The 26427-nt window shown below is 38.9% G+C and overlaps 1 protein-coding gene across 2 annotated transcripts in view; it reads right to left on the bottom strand.

Annotated features, from left to right (window-relative positions):
- Positions 1–26427, bottom strand: part of Dennd5a (DENN domain containing 5A) — an 88941-nt gene that overhangs the window by 9392 nt on the left and 53122 nt on the right. For both annotated transcript variants that reach the window (XM_026409559.2, XM_026409560.2), the window contains exons 6-15: positions 24861–25178; positions 23377–23592; positions 22183–22417; positions 17230–17380; positions 16091–16184; positions 13370–13501; positions 10842–10994; positions 5302–5386; positions 2936–3020; positions 2352–2480 (exon numbers count right to left, since the gene is read on the bottom strand). In XM_026409559.2, coding sequence (XP_026265344.2) covers positions 2352–2480; positions 2936–3020; positions 5302–5386; positions 10842–10994; positions 13370–13501; positions 16091–16184; positions 17230–17380; positions 22183–22417; positions 23377–23592; positions 24861–25178 — 1598 coding nt within the window. The remainder of the gene's footprint in view (positions 1–2351; positions 2481–2935; positions 3021–5301; positions 5387–10841; positions 10995–13369; positions 13502–16090; positions 16185–17229; positions 17381–22182; positions 22418–23376; positions 23593–24860; positions 25179–26427) is intronic.

The raw sequence follows: 26427 nt of genomic DNA, 5'->3' as shown, positions 1-26427 counted from the left end.
TGAGAGAATACAGGACAGAGGATGCTATGTGTATGGATATGGTCTGAGTGTGTCTCCTAAAGTTTCATGTGTCGGAATCTTGATCCCCAGTGTGGTGATGCCAATGTGGCATAATCTTTAACAGACAGGGCTTAATGGAAGGTAATCAGGTCACAGGGGCATCAACCTCAGAAGGGATTAATACTGGTCTCATGAAGGAAGTAAGTTCTCATGAGAGCGGAAGGTTATAAAGCAAGTCTATCCCATGCACTGCATCCCTTCTACATGCAGCCATTTCCTTTTCCATTTTTCCACCATGTTATGACACAGCCAGGGAAGCCCTTACACAGAACAGGCCTCCTGATCTTGGACTCTTAGCTTCCCAAACTATGAGCTAAATAAACCTCTTTTTATAAAATATCTAGGGTCAAATATTCTGTGCCTTTTCTCTCTCCTTGTCCCCCAAAGTGCAATCAGTAGAAGCAAAACTCTCCTCATTTTTTACTCAATGAAAGAGAACAGGGTTTAGAATATTGGGTAATATGATACTATGTATTGCATTAAATGCAGACTTATCTCCCCTGACAGCTACAGAAAAAAAAAAAAAAAAAAAAAACTTCCTTGCCAAAGTCTGCACCCAGCTTCCTGTTGATGAGATCCTTAAGTTCATAGCCCTGGACCTATCCATATCTGGCCTTCATAAAGTTCTTGTACTTGACCCCCTCCCAGTTGTCTCTTTGCCCCATCCTCCTGCTGACTACAGTTTTCCCAATAGACAACTCCCACACTGGTCTACAGTAATGATTCCCTATCTGGCTCTGGTGCCTACATGACTACAATGGCAGATCTTTCCCAGGACACAAACTGTCTTCTAGAATCTGGTGTGCAAACATTTCCCTTCCAAATGGTAAGCTTACCTGTTCACTTGTTTTCTCTCAGTTGTCCTCCTGATCTTCAATTCTTATTTTTATTTATTTATTTGGTACCAGGGATTATTTATTTATTATTTTGGTACCAGGGATTGATCCCAACCCTTCTTATTTTATGTTGAGACAGGGTCTTGCTAAGTTGCTTAGGCCCTTACTAAGTTGCTGAGGTTGGCCTCAAACTTGCAATCCTCCTGCCTCAGCCTTTGGAGCCACTGGGATTATAGGCATGCACCACCATATCCAGTCCAATCTTCAAATTTTATTCCTAAACATTATTTTGTCCCTTTAGACAGTCAAAAGAATTGCTCCTTCCCAACTTAACCTATCAAGGTTTTAAACCTGGTTTCTTTCAATGATTTACATACATAATAAACAGTTCAAGATATATTATTCATTTATAAAACAGATCTTCAAATTTAATCAATTTGCTTACACAAAATTTCTCCAAGGTCTACTCCTCTGATATTGTTCATAAAAATAAAGGACACCTTCAGAGAATGCTTAAGGGGAAAAAAAAAAAAAAAAAGATCCAACAGGCTTGCCATTGAAAAAGAGCCAAATATATCTAGAAATCAAGGATGATGAAACCAGTGAGACGGTCATCAAGGAAAGATGGAGGGGCTGGGGATGTGGCTCAAGTGGTAGCGCGCTCGTGTGGCATGTGTGTGGCCCGGGTTCGATCCTCAGCATCACATACAAACGAAGATGTTGTGTCCGCCGAAAACTAAAAAATAAATGTAAAAAAAAAAAAAAAAAGAAAGATGGACAGCCTTTCTCCCCTCTTCCTCTAATATCTAGGGTATAGGGGAAAAAATGCAGGGGATTAAAAAAGAAAATCAAAAGAAAGAACTGCAGGTTTAATTGCTCCTGGGAAAGTGAGAGCCTTGGTCACCCTCCCTCTTTCTGGGTAGAAGCTGTGGAGGAAGAAGTTCCCGAGTGTTATCTGAAAGTCCCTTCTAAGCTCCTGCAAGACTCAGAAACCAAAGTCCCTTCTAAGCTCCTGCAAGACTCAGAAACCAAACAGGAAGAACAAAGAACTGGTTGCTTTGGGCTGACCTTGGGCTCAGGACAGAACAAGAGATAAGAGAAGTTTCCTTTTAATTCTCTAATCCTTTGCTCCTCAGGACAGAAGACAAAGGAAAAAACCTTATATTAAGAGTTAATACATGTCACCTGAAGAAAGAAGAATACCTCATCCTTTTTGATACCTCTTTAAGAAAGCTAGTTGTAGGCATGAAGATTGAGAATAAAGGGAAAAGAGAGCAGAAATACTTTTCTACAAATAAAGATGGAGAAGAATAATGCAAAAATTTCATAGGCAAGCCGAGTTTAGCTGAATGCAGCAGAAATGACATATTGAACACTCCCCTGTTCCATAGTGGGGTTTCCAATCTTTCCCACCTTTCCTGGTTAATCTGGTTCTATTCTGTGGAGTGACCTTACTTGGTGAGCTCGTGGTCTGAAAGAAGCTGTTTCAGGTGTCTGGAAAGTAATTTTTTTTCCATGGACAGTCGCACCCATGCTCTGGCCTTTCCCACATCAGTCTTGATTTCTCCAATGTTCTGGATGTGCCTAAAGGGGAAATAAAAAAAGGAAGTGGAGGGTGGAGCAGGAGATGGACTCACTGCCAATATCTCACATGTAAAGCCAAAGGATTCTGGTAAGGACGCTTTATCCCATCCCGGGAGACTCCATCTCTCTTATTCTTCAAATTGGGGCAACCATGTGAATTTACCAGGCAGGATCATCATAATTTTGTGGGGAAAAAAGAGAATAGCCCTCAAAAAAAGGGGGTGGGGGGTAACCCTGGAACCTTGACATACTCTCCTGCACCTGGAATAGTTCTCCAAAAATGCCAGAAAACCAAACAGTTCAAATGTATCATGAAGCACAAGATCAATAAGGAGGGCTTCCTGGATAGCTGAGATGCTGTAATAGCCACTGAGATTCTGTTATCTAAGGTGGACACCTAAGCAACAACTGAAAACAGGATTTTAGTGGTTTATTACATGTGAGCCCAGACTGACCTCATATCCTGAATCAGGGAGATTCTCAGGGGAGACATGACTGAGCTGGCATCAGATTTCCTCCGTTCTGAATCAAGAAGTATTCCTAGAACAACAAAGTTGGTTATGTCCAAAGACATCTGAATATCCAAATAGGTAAATTATTCTCCTTCATCTCAAATCACAAATTAATCTTTCTTTTTTTCTTTTATTTTTTTGTACTGGAGATTGAACCCAGGGTGTTTTACCACTGAGCTAAATCCCCAGCTCTTTTTTTTTTTTTTTTTTTTTTTTGAGACAGCATCTTGCTAAATCACTAAGGGTCTCGCTAAGTTGCTGAAGCTAACCTCAAACTTGGGATCTTTCTGCCTCAAGCCTCCTGAGTTGTTGGATTACAGGTATAAACCACTTTGTCTGGCTCAAACCACAAATTTCTATGGGAAACAGATGGTTAATTGGTAATGCCTTAAGAAATCATTTCACCTTAAATGACAAATTGTTTTGACCAGACAAAAATGTGTCTAATAAATTGCCTCCATCGTTCTTTTGGGGGAAAAAAGAGCTCATAAATATTTGTTAGGTTCCCACTAGAGATCAGATTTTATATTTTATGCATATTATTCAATTCTCTATTAACTAATAATACAGCCAAGGAAGATATCACAATTTCCCTACTAAATAGCGGAAGAAACTAAAGTTCAGAGAAGTTAGCTGCTTTGCCTCGGTCACCAAGTCACAAAGTCAGGATTGGAACACACATCTCCTGCCTCCTAATCACTCATCATAATCCATGGAAGCAGTGCTTCCACTTGAAGCTACCAGTCATGTCATGTTCTGGCTTCAAAATACAGCCAAGAGAAGGTGTCAAGCACCTGTTGCCAAATATTTATGCCCTCTAGGAGAAGAGAAGCTACAACACCTTCATGTTTGACCCAGTGTTTAAAACTTAGTGGGGTTTCCTTTTCTTCTTCATTCCCTTCCTCCTTCTCTCACTTCCTTCTTTTCTTTCTTCCTGTCTTTTCTGAACTAGGGCTTGAACCCAGGGGCACTCCACCACTGTGCTACTTCCTTATTCCCAGTACTTATTATTTTGAGACAGAGTTTCACTAAAATGGCCACTAGCTAAATCTCAGTATGGGCATACTGTATGAGTATACTGTATCTTGTTAAATTACTGAGGGTCTCACCAAGTTGCTGAGGTTAGCCTCCAACTTGGGATCCTCCTGCCTCAGTCCCCTGAGTCACTGGGATTATAGATGTGTGTCACCACACCCAGCTAAAAATTAGTGTTTTCATCACCAAATTGTTCAGAACTTTTGGCTATAGTTTATACCTTAGCAATAACTTGTACAGCTTTCCTGAGATGACTCTTTGCTCTCATATCCAGAAAGCAGACCAAAAAAAATTCTCATAAGGCTACCTAGGGAACTCTTGTTCCTGGTTTTCAGTCAATTATCTGCCCACATTCAGTTCAAGGGTGAAGAGTTGTCCATTTTTCACCCCATTTAACTGATCTTTATCATTAAATTAAGAATATCAAAGAAAAGTAAAGAAACTCTAGTGAAAGAGGGGAAAACAAAACATAGTGCCAAGGTGACATGCATCCAAGAAGTAAAAGAAGGAGGGAGACTGTTCTGGAAGAGGTACTGTAGGATGATATAAAGAACACTAGACCAGAAAACAAGAGGTCTGGCTCCTAATCTGGCCTCTTCTATTAATTTACTGCATGATCTTAAGTAAACTCAATTCCCTTCTGGACCCCATTTTTTTCTCATAAAATAAAGGGCCTGGACTATATGATGTCTATAGTCCCTACAAACTTGACATTTTTATTAAACTAGAAACAGAAAGGAAGAATAAAAGATTATGTACACCAGGGTGTTGACTTTCAGTTCTAAGGAAGGACACTGACTTAATAGGAATGATAATCTCAATGTACATGTCAGAGAAATAAAAGACTCTAAAAACCACTTCCTCCAAATATAGGACACCAGCACTTCAGTAAAACCTCAATTCATTCTAAGCCTGGCTTCTTGCTGTTTAATTTTTCTGTCGCTGATCAAAAGGGTGTAGAAGACCTGGGGCTATAGCTCAGTAGCAGAGCACTTGCTTAGCATGTATGAGGCACTGGGTTCAATCCTTAGCTCCACATAAAAATAAATAAATTTTAAAAAATAATTTTTTAAAAAGGGTATAGGAACATACAATGAAAGCAAACCCCTTGGCTTTGGTATGTTCTGTGGTTCTGGGAAGTCTGATGGCTCCATATAAAAAGAGCAAAGGCTTCACTGGCCTTAAACTGTTGGCTACAGATGATGGATCACTCCAGTGAGGGGTCGGAAAGTGGATGAAGAGATTTCACCACAATGATGCAGAGAACAACTTACCTGAGGTACTGAGGCTTCCTGATGTGAGTTTTCTCTGCCGGTTTTCCTGATAATGTAACAGGTGAGACCATAATGCTGATTTCCCCTGGAATTAATGTAAGGGACCTGTTAGTTCAGTTTTTAGAGGTTGAAGCTTCCAACATATACATTCAGGCTTTTGCTAAAAAGGATCTGTACAGCGCTGGGTGTGGTGATGGACACCTGTAACTCCAGCTAAAATTAAGGCAGGAGGATAGCAAGCTCAAAGCCAACCTCAGCAGCTTGGCAAGACCTTCTCCCAAAATGAAAAATAAAAAGGGTATATACATCAGTGGTAGAATGTCCCTGAGTTCAATCCCCAGTATTGGGAGTTGGGGGGATATCTGTACTATTTCTTGTTTCAAATCCCAATATCCCCAAACACAATGTATACACATATATCCCCTTACTAAAAACTCAGGAGAAACAAAAGAATAAAAGTGAACAGAAAAAGGAAACTCCCCCATTAAGAACAGAAAGGAAATGCCCAAGAGAGCCTGGGAAGGGACCAGTGGATAAGAAAGAAAATAAAAAGGTTAATAACCTGTGAACCTCTAAATGATTTCTTAGTTGAAGGTCAGCCTGGGCAGAGCATAATGGTTTATGCATAGAACATACATCCAGAGAATGAGATTTTGTGATAGCTTCTGAATTTCCTGTCCTTACTGCAGACTGGAGATAATAAGTCACCACTATGATGAGGATTTACTATTGAAGGTATAGTTGAAGAAATTTGCAGGAAGGTAGGCTAGCTCTTAAGTGCAAGGTTGAAATCAACTATGATTAATATAATGATTCCTCAGGTTCCCAAGTAGCTGGAATTACAGGCATGTATCACTACATCTGGCTTTTTTTCCCTCTTTTGTAAAGGGGTTGCTGGAGACTTCAAGGTTCAATACAGCCTGATTATTGTAGGAATATGGCCATGCATTATACAGCACAAGACTCTTTAAGAGTTCCTTAAGCACGAAAAGATGAGAACCCTTTTGCATAGATCAGTTCCCAGCAGCTACAAACAGCAGCTACAAATGACAGCAGCTACAAAAACCAGTATGAAAAACCAAACTTCACCTCTAATTGCCAGAAAAACACACTAGAGATGAAAGCTCATCTCTTTCACTAAAAGACAAGAGAGTGGTGAGGATAACAGAGGTTTTATGAGATTTGTTCACTAAAAGACAAGACAGTGGTAAGGATAACAGAGGTTTTATGAGATTTGCTGCAGGCACCACTGCATGCAAGCAGACAAGGCTGATAATGAAATTTTAAGAGATCAGCAGTAAACATTACTATTTGGGTTCTCTACTTTCTCAGCAGGTAATATGAGTAATTGCTCAGTAAGATGCCCCCAAACAGATCACCCTCTAAGACTGAATTTAGCCATCATCTGGATGCATAATGGAGGAGAGAAAGGAACAGGATGTGACCTCTGGACCAGAACATGAGTGAAGAATGCTTTAGCAGGAGGAAGGTGGTCTATACACAGGCTAGCAAAATAAAGAACTAAGGAGAGCACGTTGGTACAAATCCAACCGAGTAAATCTCCAGCTGAACAATTATCACTGAGAACATAAATATGCTCCCAGCAAGCACAAACCACCACTTTCCTCTGGTAGTAGCGTCATTGATTCATGTTTGGAGTTCTAGGGCTAGGACTCAACAAAATGGAACCACAACTATAAAGTCCCTATTATTTTGCATTTGTTTTCTTACCATCTACCAAAATGAGAGAGGAATCAAAAGGACTCCAAAAGAAATGAGTAATGCTATGAGAATTCTTGCAGAATATGCTACAAAGCCTCAGAGGACAGATTTAGAACAAGTAGTGATAAGGTACTATTTCCCCCTCCTTTTTTTTTTTTTTTATTGTATCAGGGATTGAACCAAGGGGTGCTTAACCACTGAACCACATCCCCAACCCTTTTTTATATTTTATTTAGAGACAGGGTCTCGCTGAGTCACTAAGTGCCTCACTAAGCTGCTGAGGCTGGCTTTGAACTCTTAATCTTCCTGCCTCAACCTCCCAAGTTGCTAAGATTACAGGTGTTTGCCACCACACCTAGCTTGATAAAGTACTGTTTTCTAAAATGTAGGAAAAAGCCTAACTCCCTAGAGATTTTTATGGTAAATATTAAAAGTTTTTGAGGTTATATGTTTTATTAAAAATCTGGAAGAGATGAAAATAAAAGGATTATATGTACTCTACTCACTTGTTACAGAAGAAAAAAACCAAATGCTTCATAACAACAGCTATCATGTGTAGCATGCTCAACAACCCTGGAAGGCAGGTTTTGTTAACTATATACCTCTTGGGGGTTTGGAGAAGAAGCTTACAAATTGCATATCACTTACTTAAAGTCATTTAGTCAAACTACGATTCAAACCCAAGCCTTACTGACTCAATTGTTCAAATTGTCACTACTATACTACAAGAACCCTCAAAATTTTAGGAATTCACTACACAGTTTTTTTAATATTTAAAAAATTCCATGATCACAATATTACTTATAATACTGAAAAAAAACAGAAAAAAAATTAAATGACCAACAATGGCTAGAGAGTAATTAAAACAGACTTTAGAATAACTAAAACATTTTCAGAGAACCTCCCAGAGTTTAGTGCCTCTTTTTTTTTTAAGATGTTGATGGACCTTTATTTTATTCATTTATTTATATGCAGTGCTGAGAATTGAACCCAGTGCTCATACATACTAGGCAAGTGCTCTACCACTGAGCCACAACCCTAACCCTGAGCTTAGTGCTTTTTAATTACCTTATCAAATCCTTATAAGAACCCTACAAAGGTGGGCATTTTTAAAACTCTATTGCAGGGGCTGGGTATATGGCTCAAGCGGTAGCGCGCTCGCCTGGCATGCGTGCGGCCCGGGTTCGATCCCCAGCACCACATACAAAACAAAGATGTTGTGTCCGCCGATAACTAAAAAATAAATATTAAAATTCTCTCTCTCTCTCTCTCTCTCTCCCTCTCTCACTCTCTCTTAAAAAAAAAAACTCTATTGCATATAAGAGAAAATAGGCTTAGAGAATTTAGGTACCTTGCTCAGTTTCATAAAGTATTAAGTAGGAATTATACTTCAAACCCAGCTCTGATTTATTGTCTTAAATATAGCTCTTAAATACATAATTATCACCTAAAAATGGTTGGGATGTGGTAAAGATATGAGGTGGAAAAAAAAATCAAGTATAAAACATTAGGGCCAGGCAAGGTGGCACACGCCTAAAATCCCAGCAACTCAGGAGGCTGAGGCAGGAGGATCACAGGTTTGAGGCCAGGCTCAGCACTTAACAAAGTCCTAAGCAACTTAGCAAGACCCTGTCTCAAATAAAAAATAAAAAGGGCTGAGGATGTGGCTCCATGGTTAAACAACCCTGGGTTCAATCTCTGCTACCAAAAACAAAACAAAACACAGTAGGTACAGTATGATCCCATTTGGATTTTTTTAAAACAGCTTTACTGAGTCATAATTCATATTACCATAAAATTCATACTTTTAAAAATGTGCCAATTTCTGCACACACACACAAAAAATCTGGTTTTTAGTATATTCACATTGTCCAACCACCACCACTATCTAATTTTAGAAAATTTCATCACCCCCAAAAGAAAACCATCTACCTTAGCAGTCACTCCCCATTCTTCCCCTCCTCTAAGCCTCTAGAAATGCTTTATCTATTTTCTATCAAGGATTTGCCTGTTCTGGATATCTGATATACAGGTTATACCATATATTTGTACTTCATTCCATTTAACTGCTGAATAACATCCCCTTATATGGGATATATTACTTTTATTCACTCACCAGATGATAAACAGTTGGGTTGTTTCCACTCTTTGGCCATGATGAATAATACTGCTATCAGCATTTGTGTATAAGTGTTTGTGTAGACATTATGTTTTCACTTCTCTTGAGAACATATCTGGAAGTGGACTTGCTGTGTCATATGATAACCATCTTAACATTCTGAGGAACTGACAGACTGTTTTCTAAAGTAGCTGCACCATTTTACATTCCCACCAGAACTGTACAAAGGTTCCAAATTCTCCACATATTTGATAACATTTGTTACTATATTTTTTACTTTAATAAATGATAATGGTAGGTATGAAATTATAGTCCATTGGATAAGTATACTGCTGCATGTGGATAGGCATTTGAACACAGAGAAATGTTTTAAAGGACAGATAGGACACACTGTGGCCATACCCATGAGAACAGAAACTCCATGAAGACAGATCTTCTACTTTGTTCACTGAAGTATCTCATGTGCCTACAACAATGTCTGTAAGATCTGAATAAATAGTTTCTAGATACTAACATTTATTTTCTAACTTTTTCATGATAAATGTGCTTTATGAAAATGTTCAAGTTCCTTTCAAATTTAAAAATAAAAGATAAGCAACTTTAAAAAAAATTTTAGTTATAGATGGACACAATATCTTCATTTTGTTTATTTTTATGTGGTGCTAAGGATCAAACTCAGTGTTTCACATGTGCAAGGCAAGTGCTCTACCACTGAGCCACAACCCCAATCCAAAGCATCTTGATTAGCAGTTGAAAGTATAGTATTTTGAAATAAGGAAATTCTCTGGGTATTAAGTGGTAAAAATCAAACATTCAACTTCTCTCAAATCTTAACTGGTTAAATCATCTACTTATAAAAGAAATGTTAATTACAAACCTTTTTCCACTGGGAATGTATAATTAGTGAAAGATCCTTAGAGTATGTTTGATACTTTCTGAGCTCCAAGTTCTTTCTCTACCTCCAGGCAAGTACCACTGCTAAACAGGAGCTAACAGATTGGCCTTCACCTTTACTCCCATGCCACTTTTAATGAATGACAAACACAGATTTTTGAAGTTTACTTTTTTTAAAAAAAGTTTGGTGTGGGGCGCCATTCTCACACGTGATCGGGTGCCTCCCGTTGAGGGTCTGAGGCACTTTGGCAAATGTCGAAGTTTTTCCCGTCCCTCTCCTGATGAGAGAGCCCATCCGTGTGGGGGTGTGCCTGACCACTGACCCCGGGGACCCAATCGCTGACCCTGACCTTGGAGTGCAGCCCCCCCTCAACCTTCATTGGATGGAATTCTCCCCTGAATCTCTGGTTCCCTAATAAAAGGCTACTCCCCGGCGTGCTCGCTCTCTCTCTCCTGCTAGCCCTGAGTATTCCTTGCTGCCCTGCTGGGCGGCTAGAGGAGCGAACCAGAGAGGGGAGCCGTCTCGGACCTAGCAATAGAATTAAGGTAATTGAGTCTTGTGTTTTTATTTCGATCTCGTCTAACTAACTTTATGCCTAGAACCTCATTAATGAAACCACTGCGCAGGCCGCGTGGTAGAGTTTGGATCACATTTGTTTATTCAGCTATTTCATGTCTCATTCCATAAGCAGTATGCACCACTCTTCAAAGCCAGTCAGCTGGAGAAAAGGAGTTTGGAGAGAGGCTAGCAAATAAAGTCAGGAAGATAGTTTGCTCAACAGAAGAGGTTACACACATCCATTACCTGTTTCACTTGTAGCCCATGACTCCAAATCCTCTCCAGGAGGTCACAGAGGCTAGCAATCAAGGTGTTTTCTTCCACCCCAGTGATGTTCACCTCCCCATGTCCTAGCTCCACAGCCTCGCGACCCATCTTCTCCACCAGCATTCTCTTGGTCTAGGAATCAGTCAGTAGGATAGATAATCACAATGAGCAGTATCATGTACAACTAGAGAGAGCTGTGGCAGCCTGCACAGTATGCCCACTAGTCTGGGAGGGACAAAATAAATAAGCCTAAGGGACACAGTATACCCATACATGTCAGGTTGCAGGGAGTGCATACTTTAAAAGTTTAGTTAAGAAAAAAAATGAGAACATAGCAATCACCATAGGATCCTCAGCAAGTGATTTCATCACTCTGGATTCAGCTTTTGCATTTATAAAATGGAAAGAATCAAATAAAATCTTTCAGTCATACTCACCTCTCACATCCTGATTCTATTTACATAACCTTAAACAAAACTTCAAGCATAATATAACCTAGAAATATATCTGAAATAACTGTCAAGAGGATTAAAAAATGAGAATAATTAATAAAAATCTTCAAATGCTTATTATAAAACTATAACCAAAAAAATCTGTGTAATGATAATCACAATTTTTATTAAATATGTGTTAGGTGCTATACTAAGCATTACATTATCTCATTTAAGCCTCTCAACAATTTCAAAAGATAACTATTATCATTCTCAATTTACTGATGTGTAAATTGCCAGAAAATTTAAGTTACTTGTCCAAAGTCACACAGTAAAGGAGTAGGAGATCTGGCTTTTGAACCCAAATCTGCCTGAATCTTGAGTCCAAGTTCTTAAGTAATATTTAATTATGCTATAAATTTGTAACATCTAAAAATCTAAAAAGCAGGGAAAATAAACACACCTCAAACTACCCTGAAGAAGCAACAACTCTTAATATTTTGTCATTTCTTTCCAGTGTTACTCATTTTTTTATTGTAAAATATATTGTGGGTGTTTATGTGTTAAAACACCCAGGTTAAAAAATAAAACAGTCCGTCTACACCTTTAAGGCACCCTATGTGTCCTCTTCCAATCACCTTTTCACCCTTGAAGTGACAACTTATACAATGAAACTAAACAAAATTAAGGAAATAATTGCCATGTATATGGGAATCCCTGAACAATATAATTTAGTTTTGCCTGTATTTTTCTTTTATGATTTGGTTTTTCATTCAACTTTGGGTTTATGAAATTCATCCAAGTTGATGGGTATAAATGTCACCTGGTTCTACTGCTGTATAGCATGTATTGAATGAAAAAGCTACAAATCATTTATTAATTGTCCTAATGATTAGCCTTTGTTTTTGTTTTTTTTTTCCAAGTTTGGGACTATTACAAAGAATGGTGCTCTAAACTTCTTATACCTATCTCCCAGGACACACTGCAAGAGTTTCTCCAGGCAATATACCTAAGAGAAGAATTACTACATAATGTTATGCTGTTTTCCAAAGTGACCGTATCAATTTGTACTTCCAACGAAGATTGCACCTGCTGTTTCACATGCTTGCCAAAACTTGATGGTGTTAAGACTGTTTACTATATTTCTTCAATTCTAAGCACCACATTTTCCCACATAGTACTATGTCTGAAAATGGCATGCCTTTCACAGTCATCATTTATCCAGGCAGTGGACACATAAAGCTGTCACTGCCTGGACTTGCATCTCAAAACCTGCGAATGAGTTTCAGAGACAATGAAGGAACACTCTTTCAAGAAATGTAGCAGTACCAATGTTTTGATGGCAGGAAAGATAACATTGCATGGAAAATCTCAGATATCTGCCAGCATGGTGTCACATACTTGTAATCCCAGAGACCCTGAAGGCTGGGACAAGAGGATCACAAGTTTAAGGCCAGCCTCAGCAATTTAGTGAAACCCTTGACAACTTAGCAAGATCCTCTCTCAAAAAAAAAAAAAAAAAAAAGATTGGGGGTGTAGCTCAGTGATAAAGTACCTGAACTCAATCCCCAATACCAAAATAATAAATAAATAAAAAGACCCTACATCTATCTTTCAATTTTTAAAATTATATATTAAGCTAATATCATGCAAAGCATATTTGCACTCAATGGTATTACGCTATTTAAAACAATACAATTAATTCCAGGTTAACAGGATCTTACAACTAGTTTTATCCCTTTATATAACAGTATTTTTTAAATCAAGAAGGAGTGGTCAGCTAGGCATGGTGGCACATGCCTGTAATCCCAGTGGCTCAGGAGGCTGAGACAGAAGGATCAGAATTCAAAGCTAGCCTCAGCAAAGTGAAGTGCCAAGCAACTCAGTGAGACCCTGTCTCTAAATAAAATACAAAATAGGGCTGGGAATGTGGCTTAGTAGTTGAGTGCCCCTGAATTCAATCCCTAGTATCAAAAAAAAAAAAAAAGAAAAAAGAAAGGCAGTGGTCAGAGCCAAGCAATGGTCTCCTTTTGTTACTAAGGGAAACGACACGCATGCAGAAGCACCAAAGCTCACCTTATTGCGGCACTCCTTCAGCAAGCCCTCTACAAACTTCCAGTTGGTTTGGGCAATGACTGATGGAGAGAGGTTGGACAGTTTGGGCTGGCGGATGGTGCTGCCCATATTTCTGGCTTCCTGGATATACTTCTACATCAAACAGAAAAATAAAAAGCTCATAAGTGACCAACAATGATGGGTGCCTGAAGAGGGCACTATCACCTCACATTTTCTTGCTCCCTCTTCTTGGTTCAGATAAGGTCAGGAGCAGAAAGTTTAAAAGGCAATTCTTGTAACAAATGGAAAAACTGAGATAATACGATTTCTATTTTTGCTGATAAAGAAATACATGAGTACTATATCTGTGATTTAAAGATATAAGAGGCAAAAAAAAAAATACATGGCTACAGCATGCCTAGCTCAATGTGCAAATCCAATCAAATCTCAGAATACCTTGAGAAAATCATTTTTTCCATCAAGTTGAGAGAAATTACTCTTCTGCCCATACCAAAGATATCTACTCTTTCTAACCTTCCTAAATTAGGGCCTGTGGGCAGATAATATAGCTTATTAGTAGAGTGCTTACTAATAGCATGTGTGATGCCCTGGGTTCATCCCTAGTACTCCATATGCTCAAATAAATAAAAAATAAAAATAGTAAGTTAAGGCATGAGAAAATAAGACTATACACTCAAAACAACTACTTTTCTACAATATACTGGTGATTTTCCATGTGTTATTTGTTTAGACATAAAATCCACATCAATACAGTAAACTACACAATTACATCTCCTTAGTAACTTCCCAGGTTCACAACCAACATTTTTACCCTATACTTCTCTTCTCCCTTCCCTCATATTTTTCTCTAGCTGCACAATTCTGTCCACTCTGTGTTGTAGCCCCTTAATCTGCCACTATCATCAACCCCCCAAGGTTTGAATAATTCCTATCATCTGGACTATTGCTATCCATCTCCTAACTTGCTAGCTATCTTCTGTACCTCTCCCCTCCAAAATATGTGCCCAAAATATTCATACACCAAGCTTTAGAGCCTGTCATTTACTCTTCTCTTCTAACAAGTCTATCAATCTCCAAGGCTTAGAGGTTGATGTAGAAACAGATGCTGGCTCCCACTGCAAGCAGTTTTGTTCATTGATTACTTGACTTTCCCCCTTAATAAACTGACATTCTCTGAGGGCAAGGCTACCTCCTTGTCATCTTTATATTTCAAGTGCTTACCTCAAGTGATTTTGACCAAAAAGCACATTCAAATAAATACTGCTGAAAAGAGTAATACAGAGGTGAGATGGAAGACACAGAAGTTAAGTTTCTGTTTTTTTCTTTTTCTTTTCTCCCTCTCTCTCTCTCTTTTTTTTTTTTTTTTTTTAATTGACATGTTGAATTCTCAACTGTACCAACAGGGGTCAGTTTTAAAACAACACCAATACTAACACTTCTTATGCCACCTTTACAAAAAAATCTAAGCAAGACTATATCCTGTAGTTCAACAGTTAAACATTCATATTCAAACCTTCCAGTTATCATCTATTCCTTTAAGAAACAGTAAAAGCAGCCATGTGCAGTGGTGCTCACCTATAATACCAGCAGCTTGAGACTAAGGCAAGAGGATCACAAGTTCAAGACCAGCCTCAGCAACTTAGCAAGGCCCTAAGCAACTTAGAAAGACCTTGTCTCTAAATAAAAATATTAAAAGGGCTGGGGATGTGGCTCAGTGGTTAAGTGCCCTAGGTTCAATCCCTGGTAGCAAAAAAAGGAAAAGAAACAGCAAAGGCAAAACATTGTTTTCCTACTCACTGAAGTGACAGACACATGTGAAAACCATATGCTTTATTGGGTTATATCTGTGTAAGATAAAAATTATAGGGTTTTCTCTCAAAAAGAAGTTCCTTGAAATAGGCTTCTAAGGTAAAGCCCCATTTTCACAACTTCTCTGTAACTATGAAGGCAGGCTCTCCACCCTGAAGTTTAGAACTAGAAACTTTATTAGAAACAAATTATAGTAGAGCAGAGAAACCCAGCTTTCAAGCAATGAGGATTCAAGAGGTAAATTTGAGAATCCTCAGTCCCCAAGCACATCATCCCCCTCTTTCAGTCCCCTAAGAAAAAAGGTCGGGCTGGGGATGTGGCTCAAGCGGTAGCGCGCTCGCCTGGCATGCGTGCGGCCCGGGTTCGATCCTCAGCACCACGTACAAACAAAGATGTTGTGTCTGCCAATAACTAAAAAAAAAAAAATAAATATCTCGTTAAAAAAAATTAAAAAGAAAAAAGGTCAAGATTAACCATTTTAAATTAAGATATCAAAAAAATAGGAACAAGTGCCCTTGCTCCTCAGATTCAGAGATTCGCAGCATTAATCCAAGTTCACTTTCCTCATTTTCACTCTAATAAAATTAACTCCTTTCCTACCACAAAAACAAAAAATGCCTCACCAACTTTAAAAATGTCTTCCCAACCAGTGAGTTTGTATCATGCACAAGTATGGAGAGGATCCACAAGGTCAGTGGCTAGTTGCCATTTACACAACATCCTCCATCCTGAATTATCATAACTTAGGACCAGTATCACATATCAAGAACTAGACCTATTATTAACCTTTCTTTAGGGGAAGAGGTTACTACTAGGATAAATGAATCAGACCAGAGACCAAAGAAGTGATAAAAGAGAAGGAGTGTACAGCAAAATAATAGGGTCATTCTTTGTCATTCTTAAGTATCTTACCTCTCTCTGGTCATTATCTAAACGTAGGTGTTCTGTGTGCTGCTTCTGCCGATCTTTCCGCCTCCACTGGGCAGGGGCATTCCTTTTTGTCCACCTGACAGAATCAAAGCAGGCAATTAACAACATTCCACTATGGGCTGTGGTTGTAACTCAGTGACAGAGTGCCTGCCTAGCCTGTGCAACTCCAGCACCAAAAACCAAAAACAAACACACAAACAAAACACTAAAAAGGAGTAAGGTCAATTGACAGGAGAAAACCTGAATGTCTAGGAGGCCAATGCTGGGCACAGGAAACCACCAAGAAGTCACCAGAGACAGGTCAGAGATAAAAGCAACAACTAATATACAGAAATGTCACAATAAATCCCATTAATTTATATAATTAATATGTTTCTTATTTTAAAAGGACCCAGAAATTACAGATATTTTCTCAGAATAAAAAGAAATAATACTCAGGAATGGTAGCCTGGAGAATTTGGGAGAATATTGGTAGCTAATGAGTCAATTTATTACTGAAGATCTCTTTAAAGTAAGATTTCTCTAAGAGCTGACATTTTGGACTTTCTGCTATAAATGTGTTAACTACACATGTGATTACTGTTAAATTGAAAACAGCCTTTATTTTTCTGATAGAACAAAAAAAGGAAGAACGAAGGGAAAGGAAAAAAGCAGTAACTGAATGAGAGAACATCCCAAGGAACACAGACTTATTTATATTGAAACATCTACAAAAAACTATAGATCCAAAACTACAATCATTCAACTCACACATACTCATCTCTAGAAGTGCAGTAATCCAGCTGTTATCTTTTTCAGTTCAGGCTCCAATTATTTCAACCACCACTTATTGAAAACTATATATGCAATCCAGGCATGAGATTATTATAAACCATCTGCAGCCTGGGTTTTTGTGGGTTCTGGACATGTACAGCTATTTCAATTTGCACAGTGGAGACAGGAGCTGACAGACTCTGTCACCTATCTATTATTCAAACAAATGAACAACCTACATAGTCTGGTCTTCTCCATATTTGCTTTATAAAATTCTGAGGTCTTTGGAATAGCTCCAGCTCAGATATGAATGACCCTCACTTCTGTGGCTTGGAAGCTAGGTTAGGGAATTTCTGGGGTTGACTCACTTGTTGCTGGTTGGCCCAGTAGAAAGTACATCAGACTGCAGCTTAGGGAAAAAGCCTGGTTCATACTTCCCTTGTCCAATCTTCATGTCAAGTAAGTGTGGGTGAATCGCAGTATGGTCAATTTTTGCCAGACGTAGCTCAATTGCTTTCTCTGGATTAAAATATTTTTTTTAAAAGTCAAGTCAAATATTTTTTTTTAGAAAGAGTTACTCTTCCACTTCAACCAAGATGTAGTAAAAAGGAATGATTTTACCCTCCTTCCTAAAATAACAGGAAAAAAGAAACCAGGCAAAATACATGAAAAAATGAATTTCAAAACATTGGGCAGTGCTCCCTGACAAACAGGAAATAAACGAGGTAACTCTTAAAACTGCCCCAGTTAATTGCCTTGAGAGAGTTTTCAACCTGTGGAATAGGAAGGGGAAAATTAGACAAGAGTCTAGTGGTCTCCTTGAGTTAAAGAGACCAAGGTAGCTAGAGTTAACAAGAAATGGTAGCAGAGAGGAGAGAGAACCCAGATCTGCAGGGGGTCCCCCACTTGAGTATTCAGTAGGTTAACTGATTAGTTCAAACAAGTAAAGCAACTACTCAAGGATGGGAAAAGAATCACCTGAAAGTTTAGAAGGAATAATATATACAGTTCATATCCAGAGCTAGAAAACCAGTCTTTAAAACCTCATCATAGGTCTTTTTTGTTTTTAAAGAGAGAGAGAGAGAGAGAGAGAGAGAGAGAGAGAGAGAGAGAATTTTAATATTTATTTTTTAGTTATCAGCAGACACAACATCTTTGTATGTGGTGCTGAGGATCGAACCCGGGCCTCACGCATGTCAGGCGAGCGCGCTACCACTTGAGCCACATCCCCAGCCCCATCATCATAGGTCTTTAAATCATCTTTAAATAGATCTTTAAGCTATCATTCATAGGTCTTTAAACAGAGTACTAAGAAGAGTCTTGCCTCAGTAGAGGAAAATAATTAGCCACAGACTAAAGGATTCTCTAGTTCTAACAAATAAATATCTAAAGGAAAGCCCAAAAGAATCAAACTATTTCCAAATAAATTATATCCCAGAACAATAATCAAGAATATTTGGGGCTGGGGATGTGGCTCAAGTGGTAATGTGCTCACCTAGCATGCGTGAGGCACTGGGTTTGATCCTCAGCACCATATAAAAATAAAATAAAGATATTGTGTCCAACTAAACCTAAAAATAAATATTTTTTAAAAAAGAATATTTATAGGAAAACAAAGTATCCAGGACTCAAAAACGGTAAAATCATCTAATCAAAGATAACCAGGTGTTATGGTTAAATATTAGGTGTCCCCCAAAACCTCATGTGTGGGGCAATGCAAGAAAGCTAGGAGACGGAATGACTTGGTTATGAGAGCTGGCCTTCTATGGACTGACCTCTGAAACCATGAGCCCCCCAAAATAAGCTTTTTCTCCTCTGACTTTTCTTGTTTGGTCTCTTGCTTATAGCACTGAAAAAGCTGCCTAAAACATCACCAGGTGAGCAAAGAAGCCAGATAATGTAAGAAATGATAGAAAAAAATTATTCATGATTGAAACCAAGACAGAACTGACACAACTGTCAGAATTAGCAGAATTAGAGATATTAACAGTTAAGTTAACTGTATTCAACTATGTCACAACATTGTTTAAAAATCAAAAATTACAAAGTGACCTGAGGAAACTTTTTTGAGAGAGAGAGAGAGAGAGAGAGGGAGAGAGGGAGGGAGGGAGGGAGGGAGGGAGGGAGGAGAGAGAGAGAGAGAGAGAGAGAGAGGGAGGGAGGGAGGGAGGAGAGAGAGAGAGAGAGAGAGGGAGGGAGGGAGGGAGGAGAGAGAGAGAGAGGGAGGGAGGGAGGGAGGGAGGGAGGGAGGGAGGGAGGAGGGAGAGAGAGAGAGAGAGAGAGAGAGGAGGGAGGGAGGGAGGGAGAGGGATCTTTTTAATATTTATTTTTTAGTTTTCGGTGGACACAACATCTTTGTTTGTATGTGGTGCTGAGGATCAAACCCCGGCCGCACGCATGCCAGGCGAGCGCACTACTGCTTGAGCCACATCTCCAGCCCCCTGAGGAAACTTTTGAGGATAATAAGTATGTCCACCAGTTCTTGATGCAAGTGTAAGCATATGCCAACACTTTGTGTACCAATTATATCTCAAAACTTTCAAAGAGTAAAAATTTAAAAAGCTAATAACTCTCCCAGCATTTTCTAGAGTCATGTAAGAACACTTCAACTTTGGCCTTGCTATGTGTTCTAGGTCCAGTCATCTTCTATCTGGGCCTTCTTCACTTCCCCTTTCCCTTTTTCTCTTATTCAACAAAACTTTGAATGGATCATAAAATGAAACATTTTAAAGGATCTCCAATAAGATGTCTTTAGTTATGTTATTACCATTTTCCAATCAAACTGGTTCAAGAAGCTAAGATGTGGGATGGGATAAGATAGCTCTACTACTAGTCAAGGTTAAGGATCTGAGGCCAGTGGCAAGAAGCCTGCTCAAGTATATTTCAAGTGTGTATATCTGGTTCATACCTAAGAGTTATACCAATGATAAGGATAGACCCAGGATTTCTGGAAGCAAAGCAGATAGCTGCCTAAAGCATCTCTGGGACACCCATTTTTCTGAAATAAGCCTTACAAATGAGGGTTAGTTAACTCTGCATTCCATATTCCAAAATCCACATTTTCTTTTTATTATTTTTTTAGATGTTAATAGACTTTTATTTTATTCATTTATTTATATTTGATGCTGAGAATTGAACCCAGTGCCTCATACATGTTAGGCAAGTGCTCTGCCACACCCCCAGCCCCCCAAACCCACATTCTAACAAACTCATGATACTAAATGCTCTGGCCACAACTGAGAGTAGAGTGATTCAAATCAGTATGTTGCAGTGTTCAGTGCATAACAGAAGGACTACAAAAGGGATAAGAGGGATGGGGCTGTAGCTCAGTGGCAGAGAACTTGCCCAGCATGCATGGGGCACTGGGTTCGATCTGCAGCATCACATAAAAATAAACAAATAAAATAAAAGCATTCTGTCCATCTAAACTACAAAAAAAAAAATTCTTTTTAATTCAAAAAAGGGGGCGGGGGGGGGGATAAGAACTGATTGCCTCAACCCTATGGCAGATGAGTAGGGCCTCAACTGACTACAGCATCTGTCCTTACAGTGTCTAGCTATAAGCAGATGCCTCACTCTAGTGTGTCATACTCAAAATACTGTCATTTTCAATGTACCACAAAATGAAAGGGATTGGAGCCTGATTTGTACTATGATTTAGGAAATGGTATGCTAAATCCAGTTTTTAAAAAAAATCTTCATTAAGCTGCTCAGGACCAAAGCCTTAGGCAGGGTTTAGTCTACTTATATGGGTAATGTGCCCTTAAGCCTTACCCAAGAGTCATCTTAAATGAAAAACCTGAGAGAGAAGCTATTCAGTAAAGACAGAAAGCTAAAAAATGTAAGGTTGAGCTAGGCATGGTGGTACATGCCTATAATCCCAGCTACTCAGGAAGGTGAGGCAAGAAGATCACAAGTTCAAAGCCAGCCTTGGCAACTTAGTGAGATGCTGTCTCAAAATAAAAAGTAAAATGGACTGGGAATGTAGCTAATTGGTAGAACAATCCTGGGATCAATCCTCAGTATTATAAGAAAAGAGAAGGGCAGGGAAGGGGAGGGAAGGGAGAGAGGGTGGAGGTAAGGTTGATGAAGGCAGCAAGACTTTGTTCAAACTGTTATCACTTGTATCCTCAAAACCTAAAAACAAAACAAACAAACAAACAACAACAACAAAAAAAAACTCAAAGCAAATATTTGTTGAGCAATTAGCATATGTTAAGCATATATATGGTGGTAGTTATATGGTAAATGAATCAACAAAAATATACAAAAATACAGTAAAGAAACTGATCATCCCATAAGGAAGTGAACCTTAGAGGATAGCCGAGACTATCCTCTAAGCTGACCGAGATGCAGACTCTGTGAACAGAAAGGCATATTCAATCATTTGTGTAGTTCACAACTGTTCAAATCCATGTGTGCCAGGCACAATGCTGGAGGACTAAGGTTAAGAAAATGAATAAATATGGTCTCCACACTTAAGCTGTTCCCTAATAATTATAGCACAAACAAAAAAAAAAAAAAAAAAGAAAGAAAGAAAGAAAAGAAACTATAGAGTAAAGGGAAGGACAAAGCATCAAAGGGCACAGAGGAAGAATCAACCGACACATCCTAGGGCATCACAGAAGGCTTCAGAGAGAAGGATGTAGGCTAGTTTTGTGACAAATATCAACTTCTTACTCATTCACCCCTTCTTTCTTGATTATAGAACTTCAGTATTGTCAGGGTAACATTACTCTCAGTTCAGTGTTCACTTTCACAGCCTTCCTTGCACTTAAAGGCAGTTAAAAACGTGACTCTGGCCTATGACTCAAGAGAGCTTATCAAGAATTTCAAGGAAAACTTTTGTTTTCTGATGAAAGGGGGAAAACACAGCTGTTATCAACTTTTCCCTCTTGTTGGCTTGCATGTGAATATAAAAAGCCTCTTATAACCATGAGGTTATCAGCATAAATCATAAAAGCCAACATGCTAAGGAAAGCTGAATAAAATGATAGAATCTCAGTTCTGAGCAGCTGAACACACACCAGCAACCACCAATTTTGAACTTCTTGCTAATTTAAGAAAAATAACCTCCTGCTTAACCCACTGTTGATTAGGTTCTCTATCTCTTACAGCAGGACCTATTCCCAATGGACAGAAGTGTTAAAGGATGACAAGAAGATTGTTAGGCAAAAACAACAAGGAAAACAAACATTGCAGGCAATGGTAAAAACATATGCAGAGGCAGAAACAGAGGAAGAGGCGGGCTGTTTAGGAACCAAGACCTGTTGATGACATAGTCCAAGAGACTAAAATGTATAGCTCCCAGGAGGCCTTACCTGCTTCGTCCACAGTGGTACACTTCTGGTACATGGATGTTCGGAGAGTAGGCGTCCGAACATTCAACAGCCTGATCTTGTCCACCCGAGAATCAAATACCCGGAGAACAGGGTCTTTATCATCATCATCATGACACATGATTTTGTTGTCAATGAAAGATGCAAACATCTGGGTCTCCAGGAATCTTGAGAGGAAAGGCAGGTAGGGCTCAGGCTGATCTGACAAAAAAGATGCCTGGTGGGATCAAAAAGAAACAGTTATTGACAGGGAAAGAGTATGTCAGCCTTGAACTGCAAAGGCAACATGTCCAACGGATGCAGTAGGCGAATTCTTCCAGAGCTTTCCAGGTCTTTATGAAAAGCAAACTGCAAAATCCCTTCCTTCTTTTTTTTTTGGGGGGGGGGCGGGTGGGGTGGGGTGGTACTGGGATTGAACCAGGGGTGTTTACAACTGAGCTATATCCCCACCCTTATTTATTTATTTAGTCAGGGCTTGCTAAGTTGCCTCAAACCTGTGATCCTCCTGCTTCAGCCTCCTGAGTGGCTGGGATTACAGGCATGAATCACTGTGCCAGGCTGTCCCTGTGGCTTCTTTTTTAAAAACACTCATTCAGTTACAAATTTACTCACGTAACTTTTTGAGGCAACCAATCAATCTAAATGAACACCTTTGCCTTAAGAGTCCTTTTCTGCAGCACTGCACAGAAAGGAAGGAGGAAAAGGAAGGGGGACAAAAGTGGGGAAGAGGAGAGGAAGAAAGAGAAGGAAGAGAGAGTCCTTTGTCTGGGTATAAATCACCTGATAGTAACAATTAGCACATCTGTTTTTATGCAACACAACCTTCTAGTTTACTAACATCTGAAGACAATAAAACTTGTTCCACCCAGTGAAAGGTTGAGGAAGGAGGATTGCAAGTTCAAAGCCAGCCTCAGCAATTTAGTGAGGCCATAGGCAACTTAGACCCTGTCTCAAAATAAAATAAATAAATACATTTTAAAAAGGGCTGAAGGGCTGAGGATGTGGTAGTGGTTAAGCATCCCTGAGTTCAATCCTCCTGGCTCACAAACCACTACCAAACCTCCCAAAAATCACTTGTTCCAGTAATATTGCAAAAGAAAATCTCATTTTAGGTTACTTCAAGAAGTAACTGAGTTCTCATTCTAATCACCTCTTCCCCAGCAATATTACACTCACTTTATCAAAGTTTTGCATCTGCTCCCGGTTGGTAAACCAGGACTCCTTATCCTGGCTGGGCTGAATAACAAACACTTCATAATCTGCAAACATCTGAGTAAAACGATTTGCAAAAACTTCCCGGATCTGAATGTTTAGCTGGTAAATTCTGAGTTCTTCTTCATCACACTGAACTTTAATATCCTTATTGTTGCTGGAGTCTTCACGTACTTCCAGCTACAAAAAAGAAACAACAGCTGAGTACAGATACTCTTCATTTTATTCAAAAGAAATGCAAATCTTCTAATTTTTTTTCCAGTGGTTATTTACTTAGCAGCAAAAGTAAGAAGGTGAGAAAAAAATAAGGAGAAATGGGAAGAAAAAATAAAAGAAAGGGATTCTGATCAGGAGGAAAGTTAAAAAGCTCCATTTGAAGGTATCTAGCAATTCAATGAAAGTGAAGATACCATCATAAGAGAGAAATTCAGCCATAGAGGAAACGGTGCTGAATATCTCAAGGGCCAAACAGAAAGGAAGGAATGTAGGAAGTAATTGAAAAAAACAGTAATAATAATAAACAGTAATACAAAGTATCAAGATTAGACTTTGGTTCTCTACCTCTTTGGATTTCTTCCCCAAGTCACTTTCTGTATGTTTTTCCCTAAGTATTTTCCCTTTCAGAGGACAAACAAACAAACAAACAAACAAAAAACCCTTTTTAATCTCCCTAATTATCTCTCTGCTTTTTAACAGGCCATTACTTTTAAAAAGAAAACATATAACTTTTACACAAATATAAGAATGGGAGAGGTAAGAAGAAGATAGGTAACAGGGCTGGGGTTTAGGTCAGTGGTGGAGGCTTGCCTAGCAGGCATGAAGCACTGGGTTCAATCCTCTGCACCACATAAAAATAAATAAATAAACAAAAGGTATTTCGTTCATCTACAACTAAAAAAAAAAAAAAGAAGATAGGTAACCAAGTACAGAAAGCTTAGTTTCACCAAGGTCAGAAAACAAAAGTTAAGTGCATCCCTGGAAAGAGCACAGGATTAGAATTCAAGAGGACCAGTTCTGGCCTCAGCTCATCTATTTGCTAGGCATTGAATCAGGCAAAACCACTTGGGCTCTCTAAAGTTTGCTTTTTTCAGCTATAAAACAATTAAAACCTGTCCTAAGTTCCTTAGGTTGCTGTGAAACTCATAGGGCAATGAATTTGAAAAAAGTTCTGATCATTACCACCACCATCCCCTCCAATGGAGTCACTCTGCTATAGTTCTCACACAGAATTGCAGCAGGCTTTCCTTAACATGTGTTGGAGAAGCTATCCAGATTCTGATTTGAGTAGCATTTGCTAGGATCACATTTACTCTAGAGCTGAATCAGTCTTTTACTGTACACAAATATGCCTTGTGCTGAACTGGGTGCTTTATCATCCCACACCTTACTCAACAAGGACAGCATTCAAGCACAAATGAAATTTGTAAGACTTAAATTCAGCATCTTACCTTTTCTAAGCTTACCCCAGTCCTCTTGACCAAGGCTTGCAACCGGGCAATAGTTTCATTCTCCTTAAGGAGCTCATAGGAATGCAAAGGGGAACTAGCAATGTTCCCATTCCTCTTGTCAGAGACAAACTCAGAGGCCCGGAGCCTTTTCAACTTAGAGGCACTCTCGCTGCAATGAAGGTTTCCTTCAGGGGGAATGCCAAATGCCATGAGAATCTCAGAGACTTCCTGGACAAACTCCAATTTGTTGGGAAACTGAGGCAAGTCCTCTGGTAGCTCAATGAAATGGTTATCAACGTCCACAAAGCAGAGGTTAGCCTGGAAATCAAAACAGGAGGAGTCATGCAAACAATTCCGAAAAATCAAGGAAGAAGTTTTATAAAGAAAATATAAAGAACTGGGCATGGTGGCATATTCCTGTAATCCTGGCTCTAGAGGCTGAGGCATGAGGATCATGAGTTCAAAGGCAGCCTCAGCAATTTAGAAAGGCCCTAAGTAACTTAGTAAGACTGTGTAACAAAATTTTAAAAAGGGCTAGAGATGTGGTTCAGTGACTAAGCACCACTGGGTTCAATCCTCAGTTATACCCTCCCACACAAAAAATATATAAAAGAATTATAAGGCATTAAGAAGGTTAGATGAGCAACACAGTAGAGAAATGATATAAAATATGAATAGGAATTGCACAAAAATGTACATTTCTTAATTTCATCAGCAGAGAAGTATAAATCAAATGTACCATTTAATACCATTTTATTCTTCTTTCATTGGCAAAATTTCAAAAGTGTGAGGATTCCAAGTTTTAAAAGGATTTTGAATCAGTAGGTTGCATTAGAATGCTGGTAAAAATATAAATTGTTGCAATCACTTAGGAACACAGATATCTTACTTTAAAGTTGAACATTTGTATATACTATGTAACACAGTGTATAGGGAAAATGTTTTTCAGGAATAATGGGGAGGGCTGGGGATGTGGTTCAAGTGGTAGCGTGCTCGCCTGGCATGCGTGCGGCCCGGGTTCGATCCTCAGCACCACATACCAACAAAGATGTTGTGTCCGCCGTGAACTTAAAAATAAATATCAAAAATTCTCTCTCTCTCTCTCTCTCTCTCTCTCTCTCTCCTCTCTCACTCTCTCTTTAAAAAAAAAAAAAAAAAAAAAAGGAATAATGGGGAACCATGTTAAGTAATGATCCTGAGATAGGAAAGACTTTGACATGTTCAAAAAGATTAAAGAAGAATGAAGAAGTTAAAAAGAATGAAGTATACAACTTATGCAGGTTCCCATTAGAGGTATAGGTGAGTGACTATGAACTTGCAATCCTCCTGACTCAGCCTCCTGAGCTGCTGGAATTACAGATGTGTGTGGATTAATTTACTAATGAGGTCAGAGGCCTCATGATCCAATCATTGCCACTCAACCTCTGAACCTTGCGCTACATTGAGGACCATGTTTTCAACATACAAACTTTTAGGGGGGCTTTCTAGATTCAAGCCATAATACAAAATTTTTCTAGCATCATCATTAAGTAGTCTCTCCTTTGACATGGTATCTCCAATTGTATAT

This window comes from Urocitellus parryii, chromosome 4 (assembly GCF_045843805.1).
Source record: "Urocitellus parryii isolate mUroPar1 chromosome 4, mUroPar1.hap1, whole genome shotgun sequence".
Lineage (NCBI taxonomy): Eukaryota > Metazoa > Chordata > Mammalia > Rodentia > Sciuridae > Urocitellus > Urocitellus parryii.
This window is presented reverse-complemented; position numbering and strand designations above follow the sequence as displayed.